This window comes from Cephus cinctus, unplaced genomic scaffold, assembly GCF_000341935.2.
Source record: "Cephus cinctus unplaced genomic scaffold, Ccin1 Ccin1_scaffold1780, whole genome shotgun sequence".
In the NCBI taxonomy this organism is placed as follows: Eukaryota; Metazoa; Arthropoda; class Insecta; order Hymenoptera; family Cephidae; genus Cephus; species Cephus cinctus.
In genome coordinates this window covers 149,510-176,672 of record NW_014333995.1, presented here as the reverse complement: position 1 = coordinate 176,672, position 27,163 = coordinate 149,510, and the positions used below count along the sequence as shown (strand labels likewise).

Here is a 27,163-nt window from a genome sequence, read left to right as displayed (position 1 = left end):
AAAAAAAAAAAAAAAAAAAAAAAAACTAGTTAAAGCAGGATTAAATTTTGGATGCGCTATGTTCAGACAAAAAATGTCAATGCTTATATATGAATATTGATATATCCTTATTGACGGGTATTACGTATGGTTGGAGGATGCTGTCAGCATCCGGTATATGCTTTTTTTTTCTTCGCATTATTTGAAGAAGACTGAAATAAAAAAAAAAAATTGAGCTTTTTTCCGCGCAAGCACATTGCTCGACGTCGCTCTCGTTTCCGCGAAGCAGAAAATCGATACTGCGAGATACATTCTTTATTCGTCCGAAGTGAAATCTTTCAGGCATTTATTGGAAATACGTGTGAAACGTCAACCGCGGGAGAAACGCTTTTTCTGCCGATAGAGTGCAACCGAAATCAAATTTGGATTCGAGCCTAACGAAACATTTGGCAATGGAAATTATACGTGAATAGTGAGGCAATGAATGTACGCGATTTATGATTTTTGTTAAGGAATCAAATTTTTTTTATAAATTTTAACAATGGACTCTAATTATCTCGTACATAACTGATAACTAAAATGGGTGTAATGTTATTTATTGAAAATGTTCGAAAATTTTGTTGCAGGTTATAACGATAGTTCGTCGTGACTTCGCGCAGGGCGTCTTGCAATATAAGATATTGTTTAAACAATATAATGATCATAATTCCACTCGTAATTGACATTCTTCGACATAATTGTCAGTTTCTATTGAAATCTTGTTCTTCGTCAGAGTAAACAATTGCGGCATTAACATCAGACAGTGTCGCTGTATATAAATGCAAACAAACTCTCACCTTGATTTACATATAGATATAAATTGTAAATCTCCAAAGAACCAGAAGAATTACAATGGGTATAATAAGTATAGTATTTAATATATTCGTTCCTCTTGGTCCGCGTCGAAAATTCGTAACGACGAAATGTTACGGTTATCCCGGTGGAACGTAAAGTTTTCCATGTTACCGACTGAATTTCGCGAGATAAATAAATCCAATGCGTAGATGGCGTTATCGGATGAGAAATCACAAGACTCCCCAAACCCATAAGCCTAACATCAAGGACAAAAAACAAGCAAACAAAATAGTTTTTGAATGCATTCATTCTCAATTGATGTTATACTGGATATAATTATTTTCGCTAGATATACATCCAATGAGATATCATATATTTACATACGAGAGGCTTTATGTTTCATGTTTGGTATTTCTTATGTTATCTTGAGGAAAATTCATTGCGACAGAAAATATTGTTACTTGCTTCATTTTGCATTGCTTTACGCAATAATGCTGTGTGGGTTAGAGATTTTTTAAATGTTACCATCAATTTTAGATATAGATTTATTGGGATAATTTACATTGCTCTCAAAGTAGAATAAAAAATATTGATATTTTTTATGTAATAGTCTCAATTTTTATCATCATGTATCTGTTATAACAAAGAGGAATCCAGGTTCAACAAAGGCTAAAGCAATTATTACTTTAAGATAATGATGCAGCTGTTTAAACTACCTTCGGTACATCAGCCATAATAGTTCAATGCTGTCGGTCAAGAGAGGAAAAGAACTGACATTAAAATCAAGGAACAATTTAATATTCTATATGTAAACATGATGGTCAACTGTTCTGTGTTACTGTTAATGTTATATAAATTATACATGTACAATGAGGAGTAGAATTTGCTCTATTGTTATTAAAAATATAATTGATTGTATATACAATTTAAAAAAGTGTTCTATTGCGTCTCGATATTCTTTAGCAAGATTATTACTTCAATATATTAACTAACGTAATAATATAATATTGTAATATATAAACTTGGTATAATTACTAAACCTAAGGAAGTTTTTATCAGCATCATATGCAGAATGGTTTAAACCGTATAATAACTAAGTGCATAATAGTCGTACCCCACAATACTCGACATCTAACCTAACTGATTCAGGTTTAGTGAAATAGCAAAAGCAAGCATAATAAATTACGACATTAATTGATACTACAAACGTTGCATATTTCAAATCAGATCTTAACTCAAAAGATTCTTGTTCGGTTCGCAGCGAATGATCAGTATAGATACCTCGAGATTCTCATCAGACTCACATTATAGACTATTATTCCTAAGAAGTAGTAAAGCATAAACAAAACAGAAGAAACAACATATCACAAACGCATTGGATTGAAAATATGAAGAAACATCTCCCCATAAAAAAGTGGGAAAAACAGTATTGATTAAATTCAAAAGCGATAAAACAATTTTTTAACTACAACTGCAAAGCTCGCAATGGAGCTAAGATTATTTCCCCAAGTAATCTCTCAGATAGAAGATCGATCCAACCCCCTCGTGAAGCCACAAAAGATCACGTAATGTAAACTCTCGACATTTGGTTCCATACTTGCTGCAAACAAGATCAATATATCCGCAAGAAGGGACGAGGAACGTTAGTTACCGTCTCCGCGAAAACCATAAGACAGAATACTGAAATCTCGATAAAATCCACTGCGGGTCTAACATCCCTTCCAATAGTCAAACGCATCGTCAATAAAATCATTATGCAGGTGAATAATTTTTTTTTGAAAACGAAACTCAATGTCATATGCATGTGTGAAGGCCATGTCGAACAGACTGTACCCTTGCGGATGAGTTTTTGAAAAGGCGACGTAGCGCGTTAATAGTTCGATGGTACTCACGATTTTCACCGGTGGAGCCTCGGTTCTCGGGCCTCGGTTCCCCCTGTTGTCCACTAATTATTTAACTTCGCACAGCAACATTATTGTTGAAAAAAAAACTGAACGAGCTTGATCAAAACCACAATTTTCATGACGTCATCGGGCGCGGGCATGCGCAAACAGATTTCGGTGATTTTCCACGTATCGCGAAAACACGTGCGAATCAACGCCACTCTTCACGGCACTACATCGCTAGGAAACCCGTAACATCCTCGCCTCGACACAGTCGGGCTTTCTGCAGATTCCGAGTGCGATTCGCGAAAACCACCGCGGATGCAGACATCCATCCATCCACTCCCACTTGTTAAGTGACGTACACTGACGTCATCGATAGTTTACCTTGAAGCATGACATTGAAGTGCATTGCTGCCAACTTTTCACTCGACAAAATCCCTGGGAAGCGAAACAACCGGCCGGTCGATCTTACAGAATCTTCTCTCTACGGAAGAAAGCATTCCATAACTTAACGATCCTTTGGTTTTTCCTTTCTTTCACACTCCTAATAATACTTTCATAATAGAAGCGACGAACTCCCACGTTATTACTCGAACGTAACTTCGAGAATATCAGCCGCAGATCTTCTTCCTCTCTTTTCTTTCGCATGCTCTTCTCTTCTTATTCTCTCACTCTTCCTCTTGGCCGGTCTTCTCTTTCTCGTCCACTCGCATTCTTCTGTTTCTTCGTCTCTCTTTCTCTTTCTCCGTTCCTGCTTGCCCTTTCGAAGCGAGCAGTGATGAAAATCTTGAAGATGAAATTCACTATTTACGTGATGTTGTGTATACTCTTTGAAATCTGATTATAATATTTACGTTGTGAAAGAAAGAAAATAGTATTGTGCTTGTGTCAGCTCTGTATTATCTTTATGCTACGTACGTTGCGCAAACTCCTTTCTTTTTATTATGACAAAAGCAATGAAAACAAAACGGTAACGTCGCGGAAACAAATGCTAGACATTTTCTACGTACGACAACGAACCTATTAGAAAAATGTTTCAGATTTTGAGATAAATTTCTTGTAATTAATGTGTTTGTCCCATTAAACGTATCACGTATGTGCGAGCAATGATCTGTGTCTCTGCTGTGAAATGATAAATCATATTATTCCATGTAAGATACGAATTGTGCATTAACTCTAGTTTTGACGTTTTCTTATAAACAAAGCGCCTGTTTCAAGCAAATATAAAGGGAAAAAAGAAACTGATTAAGACATTAAATATCAAATACTCTTCTCCCTTTCAGGCTGTCGCTGGCCTAATAAGTGAGGTTTATTTTATATAACGGGCTATAAATACTCCTTTGAATAATCAGTTGTATAAAATACTGAATTAGGTATGTATTTAATATTGTATTACTGCTAGTCATTAATATTTAATTACCATATAATCGGAGTTAAAATTTACACCTTCCACAATTCACGTCTACTTCGTTTGAGAAAAATATACGTATGTACTAAGGAAGTTTTTGAATATGATAGCTTAGCTGCTATTGGCCGAACGACTTTACTAGATCTAGTAAAACACTCTCCTATTGGCTCGCCGTGAGGTCGTTTTGAAAAGGACTCGATTACTCAAGAATTCTATGATTTATGCATCCATTCAAATGTTCTTGTAGAATTGACTCTGAATTGACGTAAAAAAGTATAAACATTTTTAAAGGATGTACTTCTATATTATATTACATCGCGCGATAAATTGGCGTCATTGAACGTTATTAATTTACACTTCATCACTTGATATACTCTGTCGATAAATACAATACAACACACATTGAGCAATATATATTGATTTTTTTAAATTCTCATGAATTGTTGATGCCGATGCTATTTTATGTAAGATTATGATTTCTTACTCTAATCAGGATTCTTTTATATTTTTGTATTTCTTTTGATAATGAAATCATATCGTTAATCTACATATTCAGATTACACGTTCAAAGCTCGTCACCTGACGTGACATATTCACTAGCAGATATCATCGTATACTTCCATTAACTGATATTTACTTAGTTCTATTAACTAGTGTTGTAAGTCAAGAGTGGTAAACGTATGTTAAACTATTTAGACGGAAGATGCTACGCTATTCTGTGCAAAAGTTGGGACTGTAATGGTCAGATTGAGATACGTCAGTCTTGTGTTTACGTCCATACGAGATGTGTTGTTTCTTATTGTATCATAAGCAACCTCAAATTTAAGCAATTATAAGTAAAGTTGTATAATAAAATAAGCTTTTTTGGTACCGTTACTGGGATTAAATTATGTGCAGTTTGCTTTTGATAAAACCAACATAGCTTGGGGCATTTGGCTTTATTCAAATATTGTTATGATTTGACATAAGCAATTCAAATATTTTGAAGTTGATACCTTGAATATATAAATGTAGGTATAATTTCTTGGGAAAAAATGGTCTGCGTAGAAGAAAATACTCAAGCGTGTGAGAAAAATGAAATGGATGCTCAGAATTATAAAGAGATTGACGATGACAAAAGTTTAATACAAACATCAGAACTTCATTTAGAATCTACTACACATGGAATGAAATCTTCAGTGACGCAGGAGGATTCGGATAAGAAGATATCGTCACTCAAGCATTTATTCCAAAAGGATCTTAAAGCTGCTGACCTAAAATGGTCACTTTTTATAGCAGCATGCCATAGCTATCGATTTGATTCTTGTTTAAAACCATTCCCGCCAATGTACATAGTCAACGAATGCAAGGATATTGAAGCTTTGGTATAATTCTGAAAATAATGTGAAATAGATTGTTTGGAGTTGCTTGGTTTACACTGTTATATAGTAAACAAATATTTTGCAGAGAAAGGCTATTGAGATAGTTCCACCACTGACTATTATTTATCAAGAACTACATGAACCTAATGCTTACTCTAATTATGGAACAACTATTGATTTATTATATTGGGTTCTTATAAGATTAAGGGATCCATATATCAAAAGTGTAAATAAAGACTGTGTAAGTCTTCTTAAACACAATCACTTGAAGTCAGTAAAACTTATCAGTTCTATAGATTATTAATGCTAATGATATCTAATATTTTCAGTTTGAATCGGTTTTGCAAAAAGTACCATCAGAAATGAAAGCTACACCACCAAATTTGATATTCCAAATTGCAAGTGCCAAGCAATCCACGTCAGAAGAGAAATGGAAAAATGCAGCACAAGGTCATTCAACTTTTTATGCGTATCACGGTAGCCGTTTAGAAAATTTCCACTCCATAATACATTACGGTTTGCAGCAGAACATGTGCAAGGTAATGTAAAAACGTGTTTTGATATAGTTTCACAGTCAGTATATTAAATGTATTGGACAGTGTATTAATTATTGTAGATTTTTGCATATTATAAACAACTTTGTTCAGTTATTATTAAGAATATAACAAAATATCTCAATTATGCAGACTGCACTCTTCGGTAAAGGAATATATCTATCAAGCGAATTAGGAGTAAGTTTACCATATAGCCCTGTTGGCTATGGATGGGGTGGAAGTGTCCTAGGCAGTGAACTCAGCTGCGTTGCACTCTGTGAACTCATCAATCATCCTGACGTGAAGCAAGGAAATTCAGGTGCATGCATACATTAATATTTATATAAATAAAATTATAGGCCTATTATAATTAATCGAAGTAAACTTTTCCTATAAATTGTGTAGGTGATACCTCAAGAAATAGGGTGGTCGATTCTGCCGGAGGCAAAGTTCCAAATAAATATTATTTGGTTATAAACAGTGAGCTTGTACGAATTCGCTATCTTCTAGTATACAGTCAAGACTTCCGAGCACCAAGGTAAGGCAAAGCTTTATAATTTAATCTTATTTGATCTGGATGTCAACAAAATACTGTTCGACTAGTTTCTTATGGAAGTTTACTTTGCATCGAAACATAAAAAAAATACTTTGTTATAACTTCAGGAGCACGGATAGAAGAGGTCTCATGGCATGGTTTGGACGACACAAGTTATTAACTTTTGTACTTGGCTACATTGTGTTGCTAACATCGGTTGGACTGACACATAACAAACACGTTGAGAAATATTATAGACTTTTTGTTCAGAAAGCTGGATTTGACTGAGACAATACGAAAATATTCCACCTGATCTATAATAATTCAAATGAAATCGTGGCTCTGCATGAATATAATACTTTTTTTTTATTATGAAATATATTTCAAGATATTTGCTGCATGTCATATACCAATACACGTTCGTTTACTGAACATTGTATCGTTTTATTAAAATCATGTTAAAGGTACACTTCTATGATAAATATCATATGTGTAATACCTTTTGTTTATTGATAGTATGTATATAAACATTGTATTAAAAAATACCACAGATGTAATCAAATTTAAGAAACCCTAAAATTAGGTAACATTATCAGGTAGACTTATAAAAATTCATATGAACTTTAAAATAGATAAATTGCTAACACGTATATTTATTATAAAACTCTCCAAGGTACCTATCCCTAGACATAGTTTTTGTTATCTACATAACTATTCCTATTCGTTCCTTATCGTCTGAGCATGTTGTGTAATGGTTTTTGGTGTCTAGGTATTCTGTGTAATTGACCTGAGAACCCAAACACTAAAACCTACAATATACTCATACGTATCCAACCAAGTTTTATCAATATACTATTTAAAACATGAAACGTGTGTTGATTTCTTATAAGAGCACATCACCTTACCTTTAATGTCTATTGAGAACAATGGGAAAATTTTCTGTCACGAGGTAGTCATCCGCGAACACAATAATTAGATTAACTTCGAACTCTGAAAGAACAAAATAATTTATTTATGCTGATCTTTGCTATCATGCAGTTTATTCGTTTGATATATCTTGTTAAATAGTATCTTACCAACTTTGAAATTGCTTGTGCTTAGAGTAGGGCAGGTAAAGAGTCGTGGAAATATCATGTAAATTGGTATACCGATTCCTGTACATACATTTCCTTCACCAATTTGTATATTTTGTATTTCTGTCGCTGTGAATAAAATATGATAAATAAGAATATAAAATAAATTCTATTTGCATTGTCATGCTTATACTGTATATTCACCATCTCTGGAATAACCTTCAGCGCAACCACAAGTCTCCACTCTCACTAGTTGGAGTTCAATGGATTTTATCGTAGCTTCACATTTCTCGATAATAACCTATTTAATATGACATTCGAAATATTAATGTAAGGATGAATATTAAATGATTTTTCAATTCACGTAAAAAAATAATTAAGGCTTTTACCTCTCCTGTTAATGGTTCTGATAAATTACAATACAATGAATCAAGTCTTCCGGAAATGAGGAATGACGGCAAGTTAGCTCTGTCTCTTGCATTTTGAAGTGATTCTGGCATTATTTTGAACAAGACAATTTTATTTTGTTCCTTTTCAACCTTAGGGTTTGGTTTATCTTCTACAATGAATTCCAATGATTTACTGACATCTTTCGCAAGGAAACTTCGCTTTATGTCACAGCGAATTAAATATTGCACATTTACAAAAACCCCGTGATAAGTTTGATAGAGAGATTTGCTTCCACGGGGTTTCAGTGGTAATTCAAAGGGTATTTCTATTCTGCCACTTGGTATCTTCCCCAATGGTGCAACATCCAAAGTATATTGAACCAACTGAATAGGCTGAAAACAGATTAAACATTGAAAACATCTAGTCCATTTTAAGAAGTCTAATCTAATTTTTGCCTTGCACACCTTAACAGAGTTGTAGAATGCTTCAAATATGCCAACATTTTTGGAGCTCAGCTGTAAGTTTACAGAACCTTCCATTGTAAGAAAGATACCATCATGCTTAATATCCGAATTTGTTTGTAATATAATCAGACCAGCTACAATTTCCTAAAACATTGTCAATTAGTATGCTGCAAAAAATATAATAAATGTACAAGATATATAAACGCACGACTTACTCCTTCATGATAAATTTTACTAGCACGCTTCAACCTTATATCCACATTAATCGACATCTTAACTTCTATGACTGCTGTTCGCTATAGCATTTATGTCCGATTCTTTTCTATCGGCATAAATAATTCATACCATAAATATTGTCAGCTATAAACAAACCATATAAACTAGACTTATACTTCGTTAATTCAAAACGCAAAAATCAGACTTGTCAAAATACCCCTTCAGTCAGCATACACAGTTTGACAGTTCTCTATTTTACAACAATTCTCAAGTAATTTGATTTTACATGTATAAAAATTCACAAATCACACTCTATGCGTACCTGACAATATCTTATTTATATAAAAAATAAGAACAATCGTAAAGGACAATCATGACAGTTACTTAGAAATGATAATTCTGTACATAAACGTATATATAAATATATATACCCATACATCACATTCCGCGCCCCTTAGCAGCCAGTAGTGGGGCGAATGAAAAGAAAAGAGAAGGACACGATCAGGCACGATGTTCAACGACATTTTTAAAATCCACGCAAATTAACAGTTTATATTTTTTTAATAAGCATCCCTAATCAATTTTTATCGGTACAGTATATTTAAAGGTCCAAGAGCGCAAAAAAAAGAATAAAATAAATTAGTTTCGGTTAAACATAAGATAAACGAAGGAGCCAATCGTATTGACGGATAATTCCACGGTTCTCCCCGCCACACTCGACTGGCCATCTGTAACAACCAGACTTCCGGCGACCGGGCAAACAATTTCAAACCGTCAAGAGTCGTTACAGCGAAGTGTGTGCTGTGTTTGGCAATCCGCAAAAAAAGCTAAGACTCTTGGCTGGAGGAAAAGTAATTTTTAATTTGGATTATTGTAATCTTCAGTGACACAAGAATTAAATCGACAATGGCGTTAAGAAATCGGATTGCCGTTACGGTGAGTTAGAAATTCATCTTGCCGATAGCATCGAGTCTCGGGTCAATGTGATGGAGGGAAGCAGCGTAACGGTCCGAATGGTCCGTTTAAATACCCTCGGCCCTTCCTTTAAACGAATCTGATTTCCAGACGTCCTATGACTCTCGTTCATTTATTAAGTTATTTTTATTAACTATTGATTATCTGCTTTTAGAGATTTATGTCTATATTAGTTGGATAATCTTTATGTATTTATATTTTTTCTTTAGCTAAATATAAGCGAATATGCGTGACGAAGAGACGGTTGGTTGCCCAGGATTTACATCCTCCACACCATATTTCGCTTATATTTTTTAACTAATTAGACGTTTATAAGATTATCTTATAATATATTAAATATCTGCTTGGTATAAATATTCTTGTGCTCGTTTTTCTTTTAGCGCAACGCGTTCTTTGTACACCATTTTGATTGTTATATGTACTCTATTCTGATTTGAAAATTATTAAATAATGAGAATCATATATAATTGAAGTTTAACATTGATCGCGTAAATTATTGTAATTGTTTGTTTTAAATTTTGCAAAATGATAGGCTTAATTGGAAAAAAAAATGTAGGCCTATATTTTGAATGCTTATGTATCATGGTGTTCAAATTCTTCGTTTAGATTGAGGGTGTCTGTATGATCTATAAACAAATAACAGTGAACAATGAGTTGAGATAAATATGCCTTGAATGGCTAGTCTTAATATGGGTATTAAGTATTATTATTGCTTTGTTTCAGAATGCAATTAATCAAGAAAATGTAAGAAATGTAAAATCAACAACTGCTACTTCAATACAGACTAAAAGAGCTGCTTTGGGAGAAATTGGCAATAAAGTGAATACTTTAAAAGGAGTCGAAGCAAAAGGTCAATCGCTATTATTGTCAAAGGTGCAAAAGAAACCTATTGTTAATCAACATCAGAAACTTGCTGACAAAGTAACAGAAAAGCCACGAGTGCAAATTGTTAAACCAGTATTGAAGAATTTAACTTCTACAACAAACAATGTCATCTCGAATCCTCCACAAATCAAAAAGGAAGTGGAATCATTCTCGTCAGACTTGCTGGCTGTGGAGGACATTGACGAGGAGGATAAGGAAAATCCCATGTTGGTGTCTATTTATAGCAATAACATATATGCTTATTTAAGAACGTTAGAGAAACAGTTTCCCGTGGAAAAGGATTTCCTTGCGGGACAAGAAGTTTCTCCAAAAATGAGAGGTGTACTTATTGACTGGCTTGTTGATGTACATCAGCAATTTCACCTTATGCAAGAAACGCTTTATTTGACTGTCGCAATAATTGATCGGTTTCTGCAGGTACATTCGCAATTTTTAAGAACTATTCCAATTAGCCTTGTATCTGTCATCTTAATCCCATCATCTACAATTTGTATTAACATACTTCTCTTATTAATTTAATAGTCGTACAGGTCGATAGACCGGAAAAGACTTCAACTGGTAGGTGTTGCAGCAATGTTTATAGCGAGTAAATACGAAGAAATGTATTCGCCTGATATAAGCGATTTTGTATATATAACGGACAATGCTTACACGAAAGCTGAGATACTGCAGATGGAAATCTTAATTATACGGACACTCGATTACTCTTTAGGACGACCATTGCCACTTCATTTCCTCAGAAGATACAGCAAAGCTGGAAAAGTATGCAAATATATTGTTCTACGCTTTCTACAATAAACAGTCACATCAAACATTAATACCATAATTTAAAAAATAGGCCCTTCCTCTTCATCACACGATGGCAAAGTACTTTTTGGAGCAGTGTCTGGTCACATACGAAATGTGTCATTATCCACCGAGTCTTATCGCAGCTGCAGCAATGTATCTTGCATTTTTGTAAGTTTATCATTGATAGTACGTCTAAAGAGTGTTCGTTATTTTCATTCTAATTATTTAATCCACAGTGTCATTGGTACTAACGATGCGGATGAAAATAAATCCATCTGGACAAACACTTTAGTGCATTATAGCACCTACAACAAAGAAGACCTGATACCTGTAGTACGAGCTATAGCTGGGATCATTGTAAACGCTGATAAAAGTAAATATCAAGCAGTTAGGAAGAAGTACACTTTGCTAAAACACATGAGGATTAGTCTGCGCTCGGAGCTCAAGTCGCCAACAATAGCTGCACTGGGATCTGTCAAGTTAGAATAAATAATATAATTGACCTAAGATTTGTAAGTAGAAAAAAAGGAAGGTGTGCAGTAATTGTCGTTGAAACACTTTGTTCGTACAATATCAAATAGGAACAGTATCTTTGTCCACGATACTCACAAGCGCCGTTTCATTCATGAGTGGCATATAGTGTATCAACATTATACAAAACTAATATTCTGAATAACGGAAGATTAATCTATCAACTGATATTGATCGTACAAATTGATTTTCGAGATAAATTTTTTTTTTTTCAATTAATCTGCGCATAAACCGTAGATAGCAAGAGAAATTGGTATGTTTAGGTTATTTGTATTCAAACAACTCGATATTTTGGCAATGAAAGAAAAAGTAAAGCAACAAGTCGAAATATCATCTCAGGTGATACTGATGACGTAATATTTTGTATTAGATTATTATAAGGATTTCCTATTGGCACACACGGAAGCCATAGCGCACTAGATTTTTATATTAGGTATTTAAAATAGTAATATAGCTTTTATTCGTAGATAATTATACAAATAGTTTTTGTTTTTATATAAGCTCACTACAAATATTTTAACTTTGGTAAGCATAACGCATGGCACTTCCGAAAAAAAAAAAAAACTATATTGTATGAATTACATTATTTGATACCTCTATTTCCGTTAACCATATTGATGGTGTATTTTAAATGGCGTCTACATATTTGAACATATATATATATATATCCATCGCAAGATATAAATTCCATGGTTAATTGTAATTCAACGTCTATAAAAATAAAATAGAGTCTCTGGACTTGCATTAAGTTCGCATAACATCCAAGACTTTCTGACAATTTAAATTTGTCTAAATTTATGGAAATAATAATGCTAGCCTGCTGTATGTCTACTAGAATCATTAAAACGGACGTTGTGCTTTCAAATAGTGGAAGTCACGTCACGATGTGTAAACTGATTCTAAAATCTGACTTATTTTCATCCACTTGAATAGTATTCAAATTTGTTAATGTATGAACGATCTTAGCACATAAGGTTTGGCTTAGAATTATAATATCGTCCCTAGAGTGTATAATTTGGATGAAGAAAAATATATAACGATTCATTATGTAAATAAAATTCTAAGTTTTCGAAACGGCGACTGTAAATTGTTAATCGAGCTCGAGAGACTTGTTTGTCATTTCTATTTAATTTATCAATCTATATCCGACCAATCATTGAACTTCGACATTGCTATGGTAATATTGAGACAACGAACGATCGAATTTGGAAATTGCCCTTAGCCGGGGAAAGTCGCAGTTTCCAAATTCCAGGGAAAATTTTATTTCGTGTAATATAAACTGAAGTAAAAAAAAAATATCACGGTATCCAAAATTTACGTGGAAGAACGCTCTTTCGAATTAAAAATTTAATCACGAGTTTTCCAAAGTAAAATTTCAAATACGTAAAGATTGATAACAGTGTTACGCGAAAAGCGCGATGATAAGGTAAACCGAAAAAAAATTACTTAATAACAATCTCTTAAAAGAAATCGATTATCAATAAAACTTCCAATCATGTTCATTGATGTATTTGAAAATACTTAAAAATTCAAGTGGATGCTGCGGATCGTCTACGTCATCGTCTTTCAGTTCCTGTACACCTGCTTACATCCCCTGTGTGCCCTGCGCACCCTGTATACAGTGCAGACCTGCATACCCACCCCGTTGTCCACCCCGTCCGACAAAGACTGTGGTTCGTAACGCCCTTAAATCATTATCAATTTAAACTTTAATGATATTAGTCAAAGAATTATTAAAAATTATCTAATATGTCTCACCTGATTTCTGAAATAACACTGGGTATTCTTTTAGGTATATCTTAGACCCTGCCCATCGTGTCCACCGTGTTGTCCTATGCCCTGTCCACCCAAGGTTGTCGTGACCTGTTCACCTCCTCGACCTCGACCACCTCCACCACCACCCACCGTAGGATACCTTTATAGTATTACCAGAGTTCCTTGCCTACCACCTCCACCACCTACACCACCTACTTGCTCGCCTTGTAGACCAGCCTGTGGTATACTATTAATATTACTATTTTTTAAATATTTAATTTCTGCATTTTGAACGCATATGACAGGCGCGTTATTTATTTTTGTAGTTTCCTGTCCATCCTGTTAAAGTGAACCACTTGCAACTGCATAATGAGGATGAGAAGAACGAGACTCGAGATCAAACGTGATGGATGACTAAATATATTTTTAGAAATCAATTTTAGATTTTCAAAATTAGGTGAAATTAAAAAAGAGTTTAACGGGTTTCATACTTTAAAAATATGGAACTTCTCAGGTCGGATAGCAGCTTATTGGCTGATAAAACATGAGGGAAGGCAAAATAATGTAATATTATATTTTAATTAATGTACGGAAATAAATAGAAAGAAATTTTATAATAAAATCAATGTAAACAAGTTTATTTTTTAAACTAATTGAATTCATTGAGTATATCGTACTTCACGCAATTTTTCTAAATGCTTCAAATCATTCTTCTTTGTTTTTCTTAATGTCACACGTGCTTCTCATATCCTCGTAGAAGATTCTCGTGTAAACGAAGAATAATGAGTTCTTCCAAAAAGCGAAAAAATGTCAAGCAAGTCAGTGGCAGCGGCTTAGCGATACTGAAGCATATAGTCGAGGAACCATGTTGGCAAAATAATTGGATTAATTTATAAATACAGAAAATGATATATTTCTATGAACCTAACCGTCTTTAGATTTTAGCACTGGACATCTGGTGGAGAAAAGGTCTCAATCCTTAAGCAAGATAAGACTCGAGCAGCACACGAAAATATTTGCCTCGATGTGTCCCGACGAAATTTTGGATCACTACGACGACTATACCACCAGGATGTATTATACAACTCTGATGCTGGGTGACGTTTCTGGTAATATTTGAAATCCCTGCTTGAAAATCATTAAGAAATGTGATTTCCTTGTTACGACAATATTTCAGGTTTCACAGACCTCACAGAGAGATACACAATGGCCGGTAAGGGTGGCCCGTCAAAACTTACGGAAACGTTGAACAGTTACATAGGAGCAATGGTGCAGGAAATTTTGTCCCACAAAGGAGACGTCCTTAAGTTTTCAGGCGACGCCTTTATAGTCATGTGGAAACTGGAGGATGGCGACGTAATGCGAGACGTCGCTATCGAGGCTATGCACACTGCATGTATCATACAGAAGCATTTTGGCACATTTGATACGGACGTTGGCGTCACTTTGAAAGGCGAGTCAATAGACAAGCGGATACAATATATTTTTGATAAATTTCAAAGGAATGATATTCTTTTTGAAATCTAGTGAAGCTTGCCATAGCGTCTGGGAAGACGTATTTCACGTCTATTGGAAATCCTGAAAAAGTGTCTCATTACATAATAACTGGGAAGCCAGTTTGGGACGTTAAATATGCAGAAGGTCTCTGTCGGTATGACAGTCATTTAATTATAGGGAAGTCGTTCAGTTTACGGTCTAATTAAATGTTACAGAGGTGGCGACATTCTTGTTGCTCCCAGTTCCTGGCAGTGGGCCAATCCAAATGAATTCGTTCACGAGGTTCTTCCTGATGGGATACACACTCTCATTTTATCATCCACCATTGTCTGGGAACAGACAAAAGACGGTTACAAAACTGACGGTAATTGAATGATAAGTACGAGGCCCTTGTTGCTCCGTAAAATGAATTTTAAAAAATTTCAGATCCGGACGATGACGACCTCATTGGTAAAAGTGCTACTCTGTTTTCGAGTTTTGCCACCGACCGTGTACCGGAACCGGAAGCTGTATCGGTACTCATGAATCTTACTGGTGATGCACTTGCGCGATATCAACATAGACAAGTGGATTATAGCTGTGAATATAAAAACTATATATTTAATAGACTCTAAAATTACTTGAACATTGACTTTAGTTTCTGCTTGAATTACAGTGCGACCAAAAATTAATAAAGTCGCCAAGGAGCACTTGAAAGAGAAATTGATAAGTTATATGCTGAGGCCTGTGATAAAGGCTGTTGAAATGGATGAACCTATAGAATACCTTACTGAAATGCGACAAGTTGTCATCCTGTTCATCAATGTTATTACTACTGTCGTTGGCAAGAGGAGATTGATCTCTATAGTCAATCTGGCTTACAATAATATTTTTCAGTTCAGTTTTTGGTTATTGCGGTTTTTTGGAATTTCATAACTAATCAAAATTCTTCATGAATTTCAGAATAGTTGACAGCATGCAGGGCTGTGTCAATAAGACCAATCTCTTTGACAAGGATCTTCTTTTCCTTTGCATCTTTGGACTGCGCGGCAACACTCATGAATTGGAGTCGCAAATCGGACTGCGATGCGCTGCCAAAGTGCGGGAAACTTTGGCAGCGCAACGACATGTCAAGTCAGTGACAATTGGCGTGACAACTGGAATGACGTATTGCGGAGTAGTAGGTCACATTCTTCGCAGAGAATACACAGTCATTGGCATGCCCGTTAATAAAGCTGCGCGATTAATGTGCGCTTACAGTAATAAGGTAATGAGATTTCAATGTTATTTGAATCAATGATAATTATAATTAATTGCCACCGATTGCCTGGTATTTTTAATTATTATTTTTTCAAAGGTCGTCTGCGATCGTGACAGTTTCTTAAGGTCACATTTGGACAACCGGCATTTTGTTCTACAGGAACCAAAAAAGTTGAAGGGTATTACAAATACTGGACCGATTTATGAATTTTTTGAGCAGACGAAGTAAGCAATATTTAATTAAGGACAATTAATGAGCAATGAATTTGAAAAACAACGAATCTCTAATTCACCTCTAGCGTTCAGGGCCAGGATGAAATGTCTATGAAATATCCAATTCTGGGACGTGATAATGAACTTGGAATTTTTCAAAACATGTTAGAACAGTTTTTGAACACCCAGCATTCTGCTGAGCCAAAAGCCGAAGTGGCCACGCCAATAAAAAATATCCTTATTATAAAGTTCTGAACAATATCCAACAAAGAAATTGATCATTATAAAATATAATATAATAAATAATCTCATTTTGATTTTCAGAAGTGAACCACGAATGGGAAAAAGCAGATTGCTCGATGAATTTGTTTATTGTCTTGCTGGTAAAATTCCTTACAATCGTATATTCCTGATGTCTCGAGACAGTGAGGTATATTAAAAGAGAAAAGTAATAAAAAATACACAGTACATGTTGAATCAACTTTTTATGATAGATATAATAATTGGATTTGTTGCATTAACATCATTGCAGATTCCATTAACTCTGATTAATTTGATCTTCTCTGTACCACTGGGATTTACAACATCTTCAACAGTCAAAGAACGTGAAACGAAAATTCTCTCTTATTTAGGAAATAAGAAATATACAAAGTGGCTCTGTGCACTCAATGAGATTTTCAATATGAATTTCCAAATCAGCAAGGAGTATCAAGGGATGCAGGAAACAGAGAAACAGTCGCTCTTTTCCAAATTACTAATTAAACTTATGCGTAAGAGCTTCAATAGCTTTTGGATTGTTCTTGTCGACGATGCTGAATTTTGTGATAAGGCATCATTCCCATTTTTGGCAACCATCGTTCAGCAAAATTTGATTTTCTTTGTATTTGCACATCGACACAAATTTTCATTTGAATCTGCGTTGACCGATAATATACTTGACAGGACTGAGGTATGTTAAATCGGTATAATTTCTATTTATTGTATGTATAATTAGATTGTTTTAAATATTTTTTCTTATCAATATTATAGACCATCAATCTAACGGGTGTCGACAAATGGTTTCATACTGGATTAGCTTGTCAGTTTATGAACGTGATGGGAATCCCAGCCGAATTGGAAAAGTCTGTTGATGTTATTGGAAATACTATGGAAGCAAAGTTTCTAGAATCTCTTTGCAATGTATAATACAAATTTAATTTACAGAGTGATTCAAGAAAAGAGTATGGGCAGTCCAGGGTGGATAGAAAGTTATTTATTGAGCCTTGTGCAGGTTGGAGGTTTGGTGATAAAAACAATAAGTGAAAAGCATCTACGTAATACGGCCTTGGTTATTCCTTCAGTAGAGATGTTGAAGAGGTTGATTAACAAACTTATGCAAAATACTTAATCTTCAAATAATAAAAGTTATCTTTAAGGTCTCTATCCAAAACTGATCGACTATCCTCTTCTCAATTCGTCAAGGATCGTCAGGACGAATGGAGAATGTATCGTTCGAGTTACAGGGTTTGTCTAATATTTATTAGGCATAACAATAGACGGATTATCATCAGTATTAATTGTTAGGACAGCACCGTTACCGTTGCGGGAAAAAAAAGTATCAATTTAACAAAGAAGGACGATAACGATGATAACCAAATTGCTATTTGCATCATTTCAAAGAATTTCAGTTTGGAAGAAGTGGATACTGAAATGACAATGGATGGTAATAAAATTATTATTCAATCTGTGGGATAACGTAAAGTTAATATTATTACTTTAGTAATGATACTGAAGACGTTTGACTCGCTGTCACCATTAGATCAAGTGCTGCTGAAATATGCTGCTGTTTTTGGAGAAACAATTAATAGAAATATGTTGGAAAATCTACTCGAAGAAACATCCCAACATGATATTGCTGTAGGCAAGACTCCATTTAGCCAATGCATTATAGTAGCACTAAATGATTAATTTTTCAATTTTCAAAATAACAGTTTCAATTTATTAACATTTCAGCTGTTATGCACCTTTTCGAAATTCGCGTATTGGAATGCGCAAGTGGTCATTTCGAGGGGGTACCAAAACTTATTTTCTTCTCACGAAATAACCGAAGCATTAATAGCTCCGACATGGAGCTTCGTTGCAACTGTACAGGCTTGGTGATCGCTGGTAAAAAATTTGAATTTATTAATTTCCGTATACTGATTATATTTTTTTTGTCCAGAGGGACTCCAGGAATTACCAAAATATGCATCCTGCGGTCTCATGCGTTTTAAGATGTCGATGTTTCGCGAAACGACTTATAGGTACAGTGTAGTAGTGTTTTAAGTATCTTTTTAAAGAAATCAAAATACGCTCTTATAAACGTTAGACTTATGACCGAGAACCAGAAAGTAGAGATTCACCGTAAATCTCTGAAGTATCTGCAGAATACTACAAGACGCTGCGTTGCCTGTGGAGAAGGTCATTTTGTCAAACTCCTGGGGCAAAGGTACATCGAGGATGATGCCAAAGAACGAAAAAAGCGTGAAACCTTTAACTACATGATAGACATTGCTGAAAATCTCGTAGGAAACTCTTCTGCCGGTTTCAAAGAACGTAATACTGTTTCTTACGTTTCATACTTCAATACATTTGGAAAAACTAAGTATCGTTTTCTGGCTTGAGCGGAAGAGCAACATTTATAATTTGCATTTTTCTTCAAACAGAATTACTTTCGAATGCGTCCCTGCAAGATGAGATGAAATGTGTCAGAGCTTTCAAACCCATTGATAAGTGTCCTACTAGAACTTTTTCAAATTTGGATTTTACCAACTGTCAGTGTAATCTAATATTAGTCACTGCATATACGCAGATACTGGACCATTGTCGTGGAGTTGGTGAGAGTTCTGAATTTAAATAATTTTTCAAAATCTGTAATTTTATCGATTATCCTATCAGGTCGCAAGGATAAGGTTCTCACAACAATTTTAGAATTCGTCGAAATCTGTCTAGCTACCTGCAATGTCCCACAAGCACGAAAATTACTAAATGACGGTGAAGTCATTTTAAGTCAAGCAAGTAGTCGCAATTGAATTAACCGATATTTCATTTTTAATTATTTTTCTCTATCTATAACCCTCAGATGTTTCAAGACAGCAATGACGAATTGAACGTCCTCCCATTGCTCTCTGGTAAAATACAAATTCTCCAAGGTAGATGCTGCCTGGAGATCGGCCTCGTCGCCAAGGCAAGCGAGTATCTGAATCAGGCAATAAAAACACTTGGATACTCATTCCCAAAGACAGCCGCCATGTCTAGAATAAAATCTGCCATGTTGTTAAAGCAACAGCGATTAATGTTTGGTTGCTTAAGACAATGTACAGTCGGTGTACTTGATGGGGATGCTGCTGACTTCACAGATCAACTGGCTAATTGTTTAGCCCAGATGTACATACTCTTTAAGGTATACTTTTAAATACCTAATTGTGTGGTCTTACGTAATTTCATTGGACATCTTTAATCCATATAGATCAAAGGCCAATTCGAACATGCACAACTGGCTGCTATTTGGGGTTTGAACGCAGCATTAAAAAGTAATAGAGATTTCTTTGTTCTCTGCACAGCTTACGTCAATATGATGATAACAGCACACAGGCATCAGTACAGGTCTCACAATGCTTATCTGTAATATAATAAAAAAGATATTTTATTAACTTTAACATATTTTCCAATCAGCAGAAGCATCGTTCTTGCTCTGGAGGATAACGCTATTAATGTTTGTTGTCGCAAAAAGGACACAGTCGAGCTGCAGGAGTTGAACGCGGTAGCAGAATTATACGTCAGAATCTTCTTCTCAAGATGGCTGCGTGGTGACTCAAGAAAAGCAACAAGCTTGGGCTTTGTTACTTTTAGAATTTGCAATACGATTCGTGCAATTAGTTTGGAGTTATCGATACTACCTAGGCTCATTCATTTGTTAATAATTGCACGTCGCCACGACGAAGCCGTTTCTATGATGCGTGGATTAGGTGATTAGAATACCATCCAACATCCTTAACCCGGAAGTGGGCGCGTGGGATTTCTGAGATTTCCCAACTCAATGGTCTTTAAATGGAAAACGAAATCGCGCGCCCGTTCCCGGGTTAATTAACTTTTGAATTAATGCTAATTCTTGTACGGTTATTATTTTTTAACAGAATTTAATTGTAACGACGATGTCGACAAATCTGGACGCACTTGGTATTACGCACTTTGTGTGGATATTCAATTGGAAACTGGATTAACTATACTACCATACCGGAAATGTGAACAGTATTATCAGGAACAAGGTCAAACCATGATAAATCTACGTGATCCTGAATCAGAGAAGAGATACTTCACATGCATGTGGCTCTGGTTAGATTTTCTAATGTAAAACTGGTTTAGTAAAAAATAAACAAAATTTAATTAATTCAAGGTGCATCAGAACGGAACACTTAGAAGCAGCGATTGTTTGGAAAACTGAAATGATCAATGCGTGTAACGTTGCGAGTGAATTTTCAATAGCAACGTCTTTCACGGCTACGAAGAGATTGGAAGGATTAATTATATCCTATGGTAGGTCTCCCATAGACTGATCGTAGACTTTATAAAAGATATTTTGTGATTCGATTAATTTTAAAACAGTGCATAAGATCAATAGCAGGAACATAAAAGCCATAGGTCATTTGATAGTTGAAATCAAGAAGCAATTTAAGGTCATTAATAAAATTATAAAGGTGATCAAAATTATATATCCCAGGTGAGCAGGTAGGAAATATTTTTTAATATTATTACAGTATTTATTTGGTATTTTGTTATAGATATAACCTACTGAAAGCATACTATCACATGGTGCATTCTCGAAAAAAATTAGGTATGAAATATTTACAACGATCTAAGACATTAGCTATTAAAATGGAGAATATTATGATATATGAGTGGGCTTCTCACTGTGAAAAGGTAATCAATAGAAATATGCAATTAAATCTAATTCCATCTAAATTCTAAACTGTTATAAAATCATCCTGTTTATTTACGATTCAATAAGGATATTATATGGTTATAGGTATGGACTGGTGCGATAAATTCTATTCAATGTGACATGTGGAAAGAAAATGTTACAAAAGAAAAAATTGTCGGCTGGCACGAGATTGATACGAGATCAAATGTTGTCCCATATTCTCTGCCATTGCCCAAATTTTCTCACTGAACTCATTTTCATAGATCATATACTATTATTAAGATCTATGCAGTCTTAAAATTGTATAAAAAAAATATGAAAATGCAATAACAGGATATGTAGACTAAATTGCTTTTATTATAAATATTTTCATAATATCTAAATCAATTTAAATTATTCTTTCACTTTCTTATTGATCAACCAGATTTTCAATTACACTATTGGGTCTTGTCCTCTATCACACTAAACATACATATGCAATTTGTATGTATATCGATGAACTATTGACTTGTCGAAAGAGTTCAATTTCATTTCTAAGGAACTGAATCATCTACACGTGTTTGATAACGTCGAACATGGTAAGTAACGCAAATATATATGTACTATCTGCATTAAATACTCTGAGTTTTGTATTCGGGTCATGATTTTTTACGAATGAATTGTCAAACTAAAATATATCTTACACTATTTCTTATCACATCAACGACTTTCGTCAGTCTCGGATCCTGATTCAGAATCAAGAAGCTCATCGACAGAAGCAACATCCGATTCATCAGATTTTAAGTCGACCGTGATATCAGCACTTGATAACATTTTTCCGAGAACGAAGAGCATTTGACGTTTATATGCATTTACAGTATTGTATTCTTCGACTCTATCAAATCCTTGGAATCCTTGAATCTCAACCATGTAACGTACTATGGACCACATCATATCACGGAAGCGGAAAAGCAATTCAGCGTCTCTATAAATGTTAAGAAAATTAATATTGCTTTTCAAAAAGTTCTATGTATATATATATATATACACAATTAGCTTAATTAAAACAAGTACGTACTCTCTAGTGCAAATCAGTTTAACATTCTTCTTGTCTTCTATAGTTACCAATACTTTATCGTCGTCATTGCTACCAGACTTATTTGTCTGCTGAAATGAAGATTTCAATTAAATTAATATTTCAGTTAATCTAATTAGATTAATCTCTTTGATAGCGTACCTCAACAGCATTCACGGTACCCTGACTGAAGAGAAATACAGTCAATGGTGATAAAATGCTGGTTTCACGAATCAAAATAGTTCGTCGCTCTTCGCTATGAGTTCGACGCATATAAGTTAAATAAGGACTGGGCCAGGATTTTCTGCCGTAGTTTACAGTCTCTGACGTAAGGGAAGCTCTACGCTTATCTCTATAAAAAAAAAAAATTCAATTCTGCTCTTCTCTTATAATTGATTATAGATAACAATACTTACTCTGTTACCATCAAGTTTGGAGAATTCTTAAGTCTTCCTTTTATAAGTTCGAACTTTTTGCGTTGCAAAAGGTGATCCATGCCAGCGAACAAAACACCGCGCACTAGCTCATCGTGTTCCGCGTGGTCGTTCTTAGTGGCATTCCAGTCGTCGTAATTTTCCCCAATTTCTAGCATACCACACTGAACCAAAAACTGTGCGTTGAGATCTCTCAACTCTATATGATTAAAACAGAACTTGTATACATTTTTAATGAAATTCTTTATACACCAACTAAATTTGTTACTGATTGAACATACTTTTCAGAATGATCATTCTTTCAGGTTGAAGTCTCATGTTGTAACAAAAGGATTTAATATCTTGAGGATCTTCATTGTAATAAGAGTTCCACTGTGTGAAGAGCCAGGACATTGCCAGATGATCGCTAGCAGGATGATACTTTTGTTTAATTGATCTGATGTCAGATTTGTTATTTAGGGCACCGACGAATAACTCGCTGTCATAAGACAGAATCGAAGCCACAGAAACAATAGGACTGGTACAGCTGCAAGTAAATGAATTTTATTAATTAAAATCTTAATGATCAATTACAGCGGATGAGACTTACTGGAAAATAGAGGAATAGACCATAGCCTTGCTAAGTTTTGGATGTGTCGTAAATAGCGATATCCGTTTGCCCAAAGCCGTGAGGGTCTCGTTCTCATCGAGAGCCCCTAGCTTTCTTAAATCAGATACTGCCCTTTCAATGGCACTAGCACTGGGTGGTTGTGGCATTTTGGCAAGGAAATCAATAGCTTTTTCATTGCTATATGTTTTGCAATCCAGAACTGTTTTTTCCAAGGAGATTCGCATAACTTCCGGAAGCGGAAACTCGTCTAGATTCATAAATTTCTCTCTGGTTAATAAATGGTAACTTATACCAGATTGGACGCGACCAGCTCTGCCTTTTCTGTTGGAAAAAATTAGTTTTTAGAATTAAAAATCTGAAGTATCACACATCCTGATTTTCATTCCTTGCTACCTTTGATTAATATTGGCCTTCGATACCCATTGATTGTCCATCGAAGCCAATCCTTGGCTTTCATCCCATCTTACTTGCTTATGACTGGCAGTGTCAATGACATAAACTACATCGCTGACAGTAATACCAGTTTCAGCAATGTCAGTAGACAGAATAATCTTTCTGACTCCTGGTGGAGGTCTTGAAAATATCTTACGCTGTGCCTGGAATGAAACTTTAGAGTGTAAAGGTAAAATCCAATCTTTTCTTCTGTTCGCCCAGGAACTTTCAGTGAGAATAGTCTGCACTTTAGTGATCTCTGCCCATCCCGGAAGGAAGCACAATATAGCACCATCCGGTTTATTCTTGCATATCCACTTTATTAAACGCGCCACGTAGTAACAGTCTACTACTGGACTGCGTTGAGATTGATTCCGTTCATCTCTATTATTAGACTGTCTGATACCCATCGCGTCGATATCCTCCAGGAAGTTCATAGTCACTGGAAACGTTCTACCAGGTACTTCTACAGCGTTACAGTCGAAGTAACGCTGGAAGAGCTCCGCATTTATCGTAGCCGACATTACAATAAGTTTTAAATTAGGATTGCGCTTCATTGCTCGTTTCAAAAGAACCATGAGGACATCCGTATCAATGGACCTTTCGTGAGCCTCATCCAGGATGACATGAGAGCAACCGATAAGGCCAGGATTACTTTGGAGTTTACGTAGCAAGACTCCTGTTGTGCAAAATAATATTCCTCCAGGTGTCTGGGGTAGCACCTGCTGGAGTCTCACTTGGTACCCCACGACGTCTCCTATGTTCTCGTTTCGTTCCTCGGCAATGCGTTCTGCCAATGAGATAGCAGAAATTCTCCGAGGTTGTGTGACTATCATATTACAGTCTCCGGCGCGTCCTTTTGCTGCGAAGTAATCCATAAGGAACTGTGGTACCTGGGTGGTCTTGCCACAGCCAGTATCACCCTTTACTAGTAAAACAGAACTTTTTTCTATTTCTTCCAGTATCTGTGTCCTGAAGGTGAATAAAAGATTTGTCTAGTTCTGAATGATATGGTATTGTTCTAGTTCACCAAGAGTTGATGCTGTTATGTGTTTATTATTTATACCTGAATGCTGATATTGGCAATCCCTGATCAGCAGTTTCATTCCTCAATAACGCTTTCTCCTTCAATATTTCGTTTCGGAATTCCGAGGATTTCTTAAATCGTTTACTTGCACTGGATCCTCCCACAGGATCAAAATGTTCTGTATTCAGGAGTGAAGTTTGACCATCATTTTCTGAATCTTCTAACAAGTTACTTTCTCGCTTTATGGGAGTAAATGTTTTCACAATATGTTCAACTTCCTGAAGAGTTACAGAAAAGCAACAATCACAATTTTTATGAAGTGCCAAAGATTAGGATTTAAAAATTGATTTGTCAGTGACTTACGTTCTGATATTCCTTAAGCAATGATTGTATCTCAGTAGCAATGTCTGATTCAATATTAAGCTCCACTTTATTGTCTAAAAGAGAGGACATTTCTTTTTTATCTAAAGTCTGTGGTATTCCATTTTTCACTTTGCCAGTGGCCTCTAACCATTGTAGACATTTGAGTGCAGCCACTTTCGAAGCAGCTATTTTGGTCTTTGCTACTGCCAAAAAAGTCATTTCGCTTGGCCATAAAATTTTGTACGTAAACTCCCATCTTACGTCGTGGCCGCGTTTTGTACATTTACTAGTACCAGATATTAAGTTAGATTTTTTCGTATCTTGACTGACTATGTTATATATATTGTGCAATTTAGATTTACAATCCGGGTATTTTCTCTCTATTTCTGAAATGGAAACGAAAGTCTCATTTATCTGACACCAGAAATATCATTTAGATTGTTTACCTTTTAATGAAGCACCTTCAATTTCTAAATTATCTTCTTTACCATGCAATGTTTCTGTCTTCACAAACCTATGAGCATGAACCCTCCTTCTATGTTCTTTCTCCGAATGTAATTCTTTATTTTTGGTAGGAGAATCTTTAAGTATTTTGTCTATAAGATTGTCATAATAATCTGATTCAAATTGTTCCTTGTCAGACCCATCTCCCTTTATAAAAAAAAGTCTTTTCATTAAAATACATTTTGATATTAAAAATATGAATCGTTCTTCAACAAGCTATGTATAATTTGTAATTTCAACCTTTTTAACATTCTTTAGAGATGCAAAACAAGGAAAAGCTGCATGTGTATGAATTCCTCTGACTGACTGTAAGCCAGGAATAATCTTCGAAGAATAATAAAACCCAATGCTATCATGATAATCATGTACTTTTAATTGGTTTCTTCGCAAAGACAAAAATTTCCTTTTGAAAGGTGAATGTGATGAAGTATCGAAGCGCTGTACATTCAGCAGTACATGCTTATTCAAGTTGGTAAAATCATCCAAGAATTCCGTTACTGCAATCACATAAATATGTATTATTACCAAATAAGATATAATTCTTCACAATCTAAAATATGAAAGCTTCATCACACAGTAACATAATCTTAAGGTTAAACTTGCAAGTATAACTGAACATACATTCATTTTGATAGATGACTTCATTGCCAGCATCTCGACTGTTGGATCTTAAATCAGCGCGTCCAGAGAAAGCAGAAAAGATGTACTGCTTCGATTGCAAACTATTTTGCAAGCGATTTTTAGTGAAAACTGTAGAAATACACGAGAACATTATTACCGGTAACGTTGAACTTATATACTATATCAAAGAACCACGTGCAATCGTGAACAGTGCCATCTAGATTATTAGAGAATCTCTCCTCCGAAAATCCTCTCCTCCGCGCGAAGAAGTACCTTCCCGTCAGTCAGCCAACAGTAGCTTTCCCCCACGTATACCCTGATGCTCTGCAGCTTCCTTGCATTCTGTCTCTGAATTGCATTAAATAAGCAGTGCGGAGTGGTGCTAATTCGCTAAATGCGCGTCTATTCCCCTACAGCTCCGTGGCCGAGCACCACGCGAGAGACTATTCTACTAGAATATAGTACAAGATTATATTACATAATTCAGAATTACAGTTATGTTCACGATGATCGCTTTAGAGTACAATTTTATACCCGTAATATAAATTCATATAATAGATAAGACAGATCTGCAGATGTCTACATCCAGGTTCTCGTGACATCCCATAAGATACCA

The 27,163-nt window shown here is 35.1% G+C and overlaps 7 protein-coding genes across 26 annotated transcripts in view; 4 read left to right on the top strand and 3 right to left on the bottom strand.

Annotated features, from left to right (window-relative positions):
- LOC107273680 (myocyte-specific enhancer factor 2) overlaps positions 1 to 3,405 on the bottom strand; it is a 29,655-nt gene extending 26,250 nt beyond the window's left edge. Inside the window, exon 1 of one of the 3 annotated variants that reach the window (XM_015752118.2) lies at positions 2,706 to 3,405. The gene's annotated coding sequence lies outside the window, so the exon portion shown is untranslated. The remainder of the gene's footprint in view (positions 1 to 2,705) is intronic. The other 2 variants (XM_015752117.2, XM_015752112.2) reach the window with 2 other exon arrangements.
- Positions 2,331 to 7,186, top strand: LOC107273683 (mono [ADP-ribose] polymerase PARP16). Of its 8 annotated transcripts, none has more exons than XM_025091036.1 (8): positions 2,331 to 2,573; positions 3,983 to 4,072; positions 5,122 to 5,471; positions 5,554 to 5,709; positions 5,798 to 6,007; positions 6,155 to 6,320; positions 6,407 to 6,539; positions 6,665 to 7,186. In XM_025091036.1, exons 3-8 carry the CDS (start codon positions 5,142 to 5,144, stop codon positions 6,822 to 6,824), a joined length of 1,155 nt encoding a protein of 384 aa, XP_024946804.1. In that variant the 5' UTR covers positions 2,331 to 2,573; positions 3,983 to 4,072; positions 5,122 to 5,141; the 3' UTR covers positions 6,825 to 7,186. The 8 variants fall into 8 exon arrangements, with proteins under 8 accessions (XP_024946804.1, XP_024946810.1, XP_024946808.1 ...); XM_025091040.1 differs by having other exon boundaries at positions 2,334 to 2,573; positions 5,257 to 5,471; XM_015752121.2 differs by lacking the exon at positions 2,331 to 2,573 and adding an exon at positions 3,661 to 3,850.
- LOC107273684 (Down syndrome critical region protein 3 homolog) lies at positions 6,030 to 9,381 on the bottom strand. Of its 9 annotated transcripts, none has more exons than XM_015752130.2 (7): positions 8,679 to 9,087; positions 8,464 to 8,607; positions 7,999 to 8,391; positions 7,814 to 7,910; positions 7,613 to 7,738; positions 7,442 to 7,526; positions 6,030 to 6,276 (listed from the first exon to the last, which is right to left on the bottom strand). In XM_015752130.2, exons 1-6 carry the CDS (start codon positions 8,733 to 8,735, stop codon positions 7,444 to 7,446), a joined length of 900 nt encoding a protein of 299 aa, XP_015607616.1. In that variant the 5' UTR covers positions 8,736 to 9,087; the 3' UTR covers positions 6,030 to 6,276; positions 7,442 to 7,443. The 9 variants fall into 9 exon arrangements, with proteins under 9 accessions (XP_015607616.1, XP_015607615.1, XP_015607612.1 ...); XM_015752129.2 differs by lacking the exon at positions 6,030 to 6,276 and adding an exon at positions 9,111 to 9,381 and having other exon boundaries at positions 7,156 to 7,526; positions 8,679 to 8,785; XM_015752126.2 differs by lacking the exon at positions 6,030 to 6,276 and adding an exon at positions 9,117 to 9,381 and having other exon boundaries at positions 7,156 to 7,526; positions 8,679 to 8,823.
- Positions 9,382 to 9,437: 56 nt separating this feature from the next.
- LOC107273682 (G2/mitotic-specific cyclin-B) lies at positions 9,438 to 12,855 on the top strand. Its single transcript, XM_015752120.2, has 5 exons — positions 9,438 to 9,615; positions 10,378 to 10,956; positions 11,062 to 11,301; positions 11,378 to 11,496; positions 11,565 to 12,855. The coding sequence occupies exons 1-5, from the start codon at positions 9,586 to 9,588 to the stop codon at positions 11,815 to 11,817; spliced, it is 1,221 nt and encodes a 406-aa protein (XP_015607606.1). The 5' UTR covers positions 9,438 to 9,585; the 3' UTR covers positions 11,818 to 12,855.
- A 214-nt stretch (positions 12,856 to 13,069) lies between these two features.
- Positions 13,070 to 14,243, top strand: LOC107273686 (small proline-rich protein 2H-like). 2 transcript variants are annotated; one of them, XM_025091044.1, is made up of 4 exons: positions 13,070 to 13,285; positions 13,394 to 13,532; positions 13,652 to 13,856; positions 13,941 to 14,243. In XM_025091044.1, exons 1-4 carry the CDS (start codon positions 13,278 to 13,280, stop codon positions 13,958 to 13,960), a joined length of 372 nt encoding a protein of 123 aa, XP_024946812.1. In that variant the 5' UTR covers positions 13,070 to 13,277; the 3' UTR covers positions 13,961 to 14,243. The 2 variants fall into 2 exon arrangements, with proteins under 2 accessions (XP_024946812.1, XP_015607621.1); XM_015752135.2 differs by lacking the exon at positions 13,070 to 13,285 and having other exon boundaries at positions 13,292 to 13,532.
- Positions 14,244 to 14,396: 153 nt separating this feature from the next.
- Positions 14,397 to 21,751, top strand: LOC107273663 (adenylate cyclase type 10). Its single transcript, XM_025091034.1, has 30 exons — positions 14,397 to 14,481; positions 14,553 to 14,723; positions 14,792 to 15,067; positions 15,142 to 15,265; positions 15,327 to 15,475; positions 15,538 to 15,690; positions 15,767 to 15,986; positions 16,054 to 16,357; positions 16,448 to 16,575; positions 16,650 to 16,811; positions 16,888 to 16,993; positions 17,096 to 17,512; positions 17,593 to 17,684; positions 17,767 to 17,919; positions 17,979 to 18,066; positions 18,127 to 18,265; positions 18,323 to 18,459; positions 18,556 to 18,693; positions 18,745 to 18,845; positions 18,911 to 19,137; positions 19,248 to 19,418; positions 19,480 to 19,595; positions 19,664 to 19,984; positions 20,051 to 20,187; positions 20,260 to 20,549; positions 20,718 to 20,916; positions 20,978 to 21,117; positions 21,187 to 21,301; positions 21,363 to 21,501; positions 21,608 to 21,751. Exons 1-30 carry the CDS (start codon positions 14,397 to 14,399, stop codon positions 21,749 to 21,751), a joined length of 5,142 nt encoding a protein of 1,713 aa, XP_024946802.1.
- Positions 21,552 to 26,780, bottom strand: LOC107273690 (putative ATP-dependent RNA helicase DHX30). Of its 2 annotated transcripts, none has more exons than XM_015752147.2 (12): positions 26,548 to 26,780; positions 26,167 to 26,423; positions 25,869 to 26,073; positions 25,423 to 25,808; positions 25,099 to 25,337; positions 23,994 to 25,004; positions 23,580 to 23,921; positions 23,272 to 23,516; positions 22,973 to 23,189; positions 22,719 to 22,908; positions 22,560 to 22,648; positions 21,552 to 22,466 (listed from the first exon to the last, which is right to left on the bottom strand). In XM_015752147.2, the coding sequence occupies exons 1-12, from the start codon at positions 26,696 to 26,698 to the stop codon at positions 22,202 to 22,204; spliced, it is 3,597 nt and encodes a 1,198-aa protein (XP_015607633.1). In that variant the 5' UTR covers positions 26,699 to 26,780; the 3' UTR covers positions 21,552 to 22,201. The 2 variants fall into 2 exon arrangements, with proteins under 2 accessions (XP_015607633.1, XP_015607634.1); XM_015752148.2 differs by having other exon boundaries at positions 22,560 to 22,645.
- Between the last annotated feature and the right edge of the window lie 383 nt (positions 26,781 to 27,163).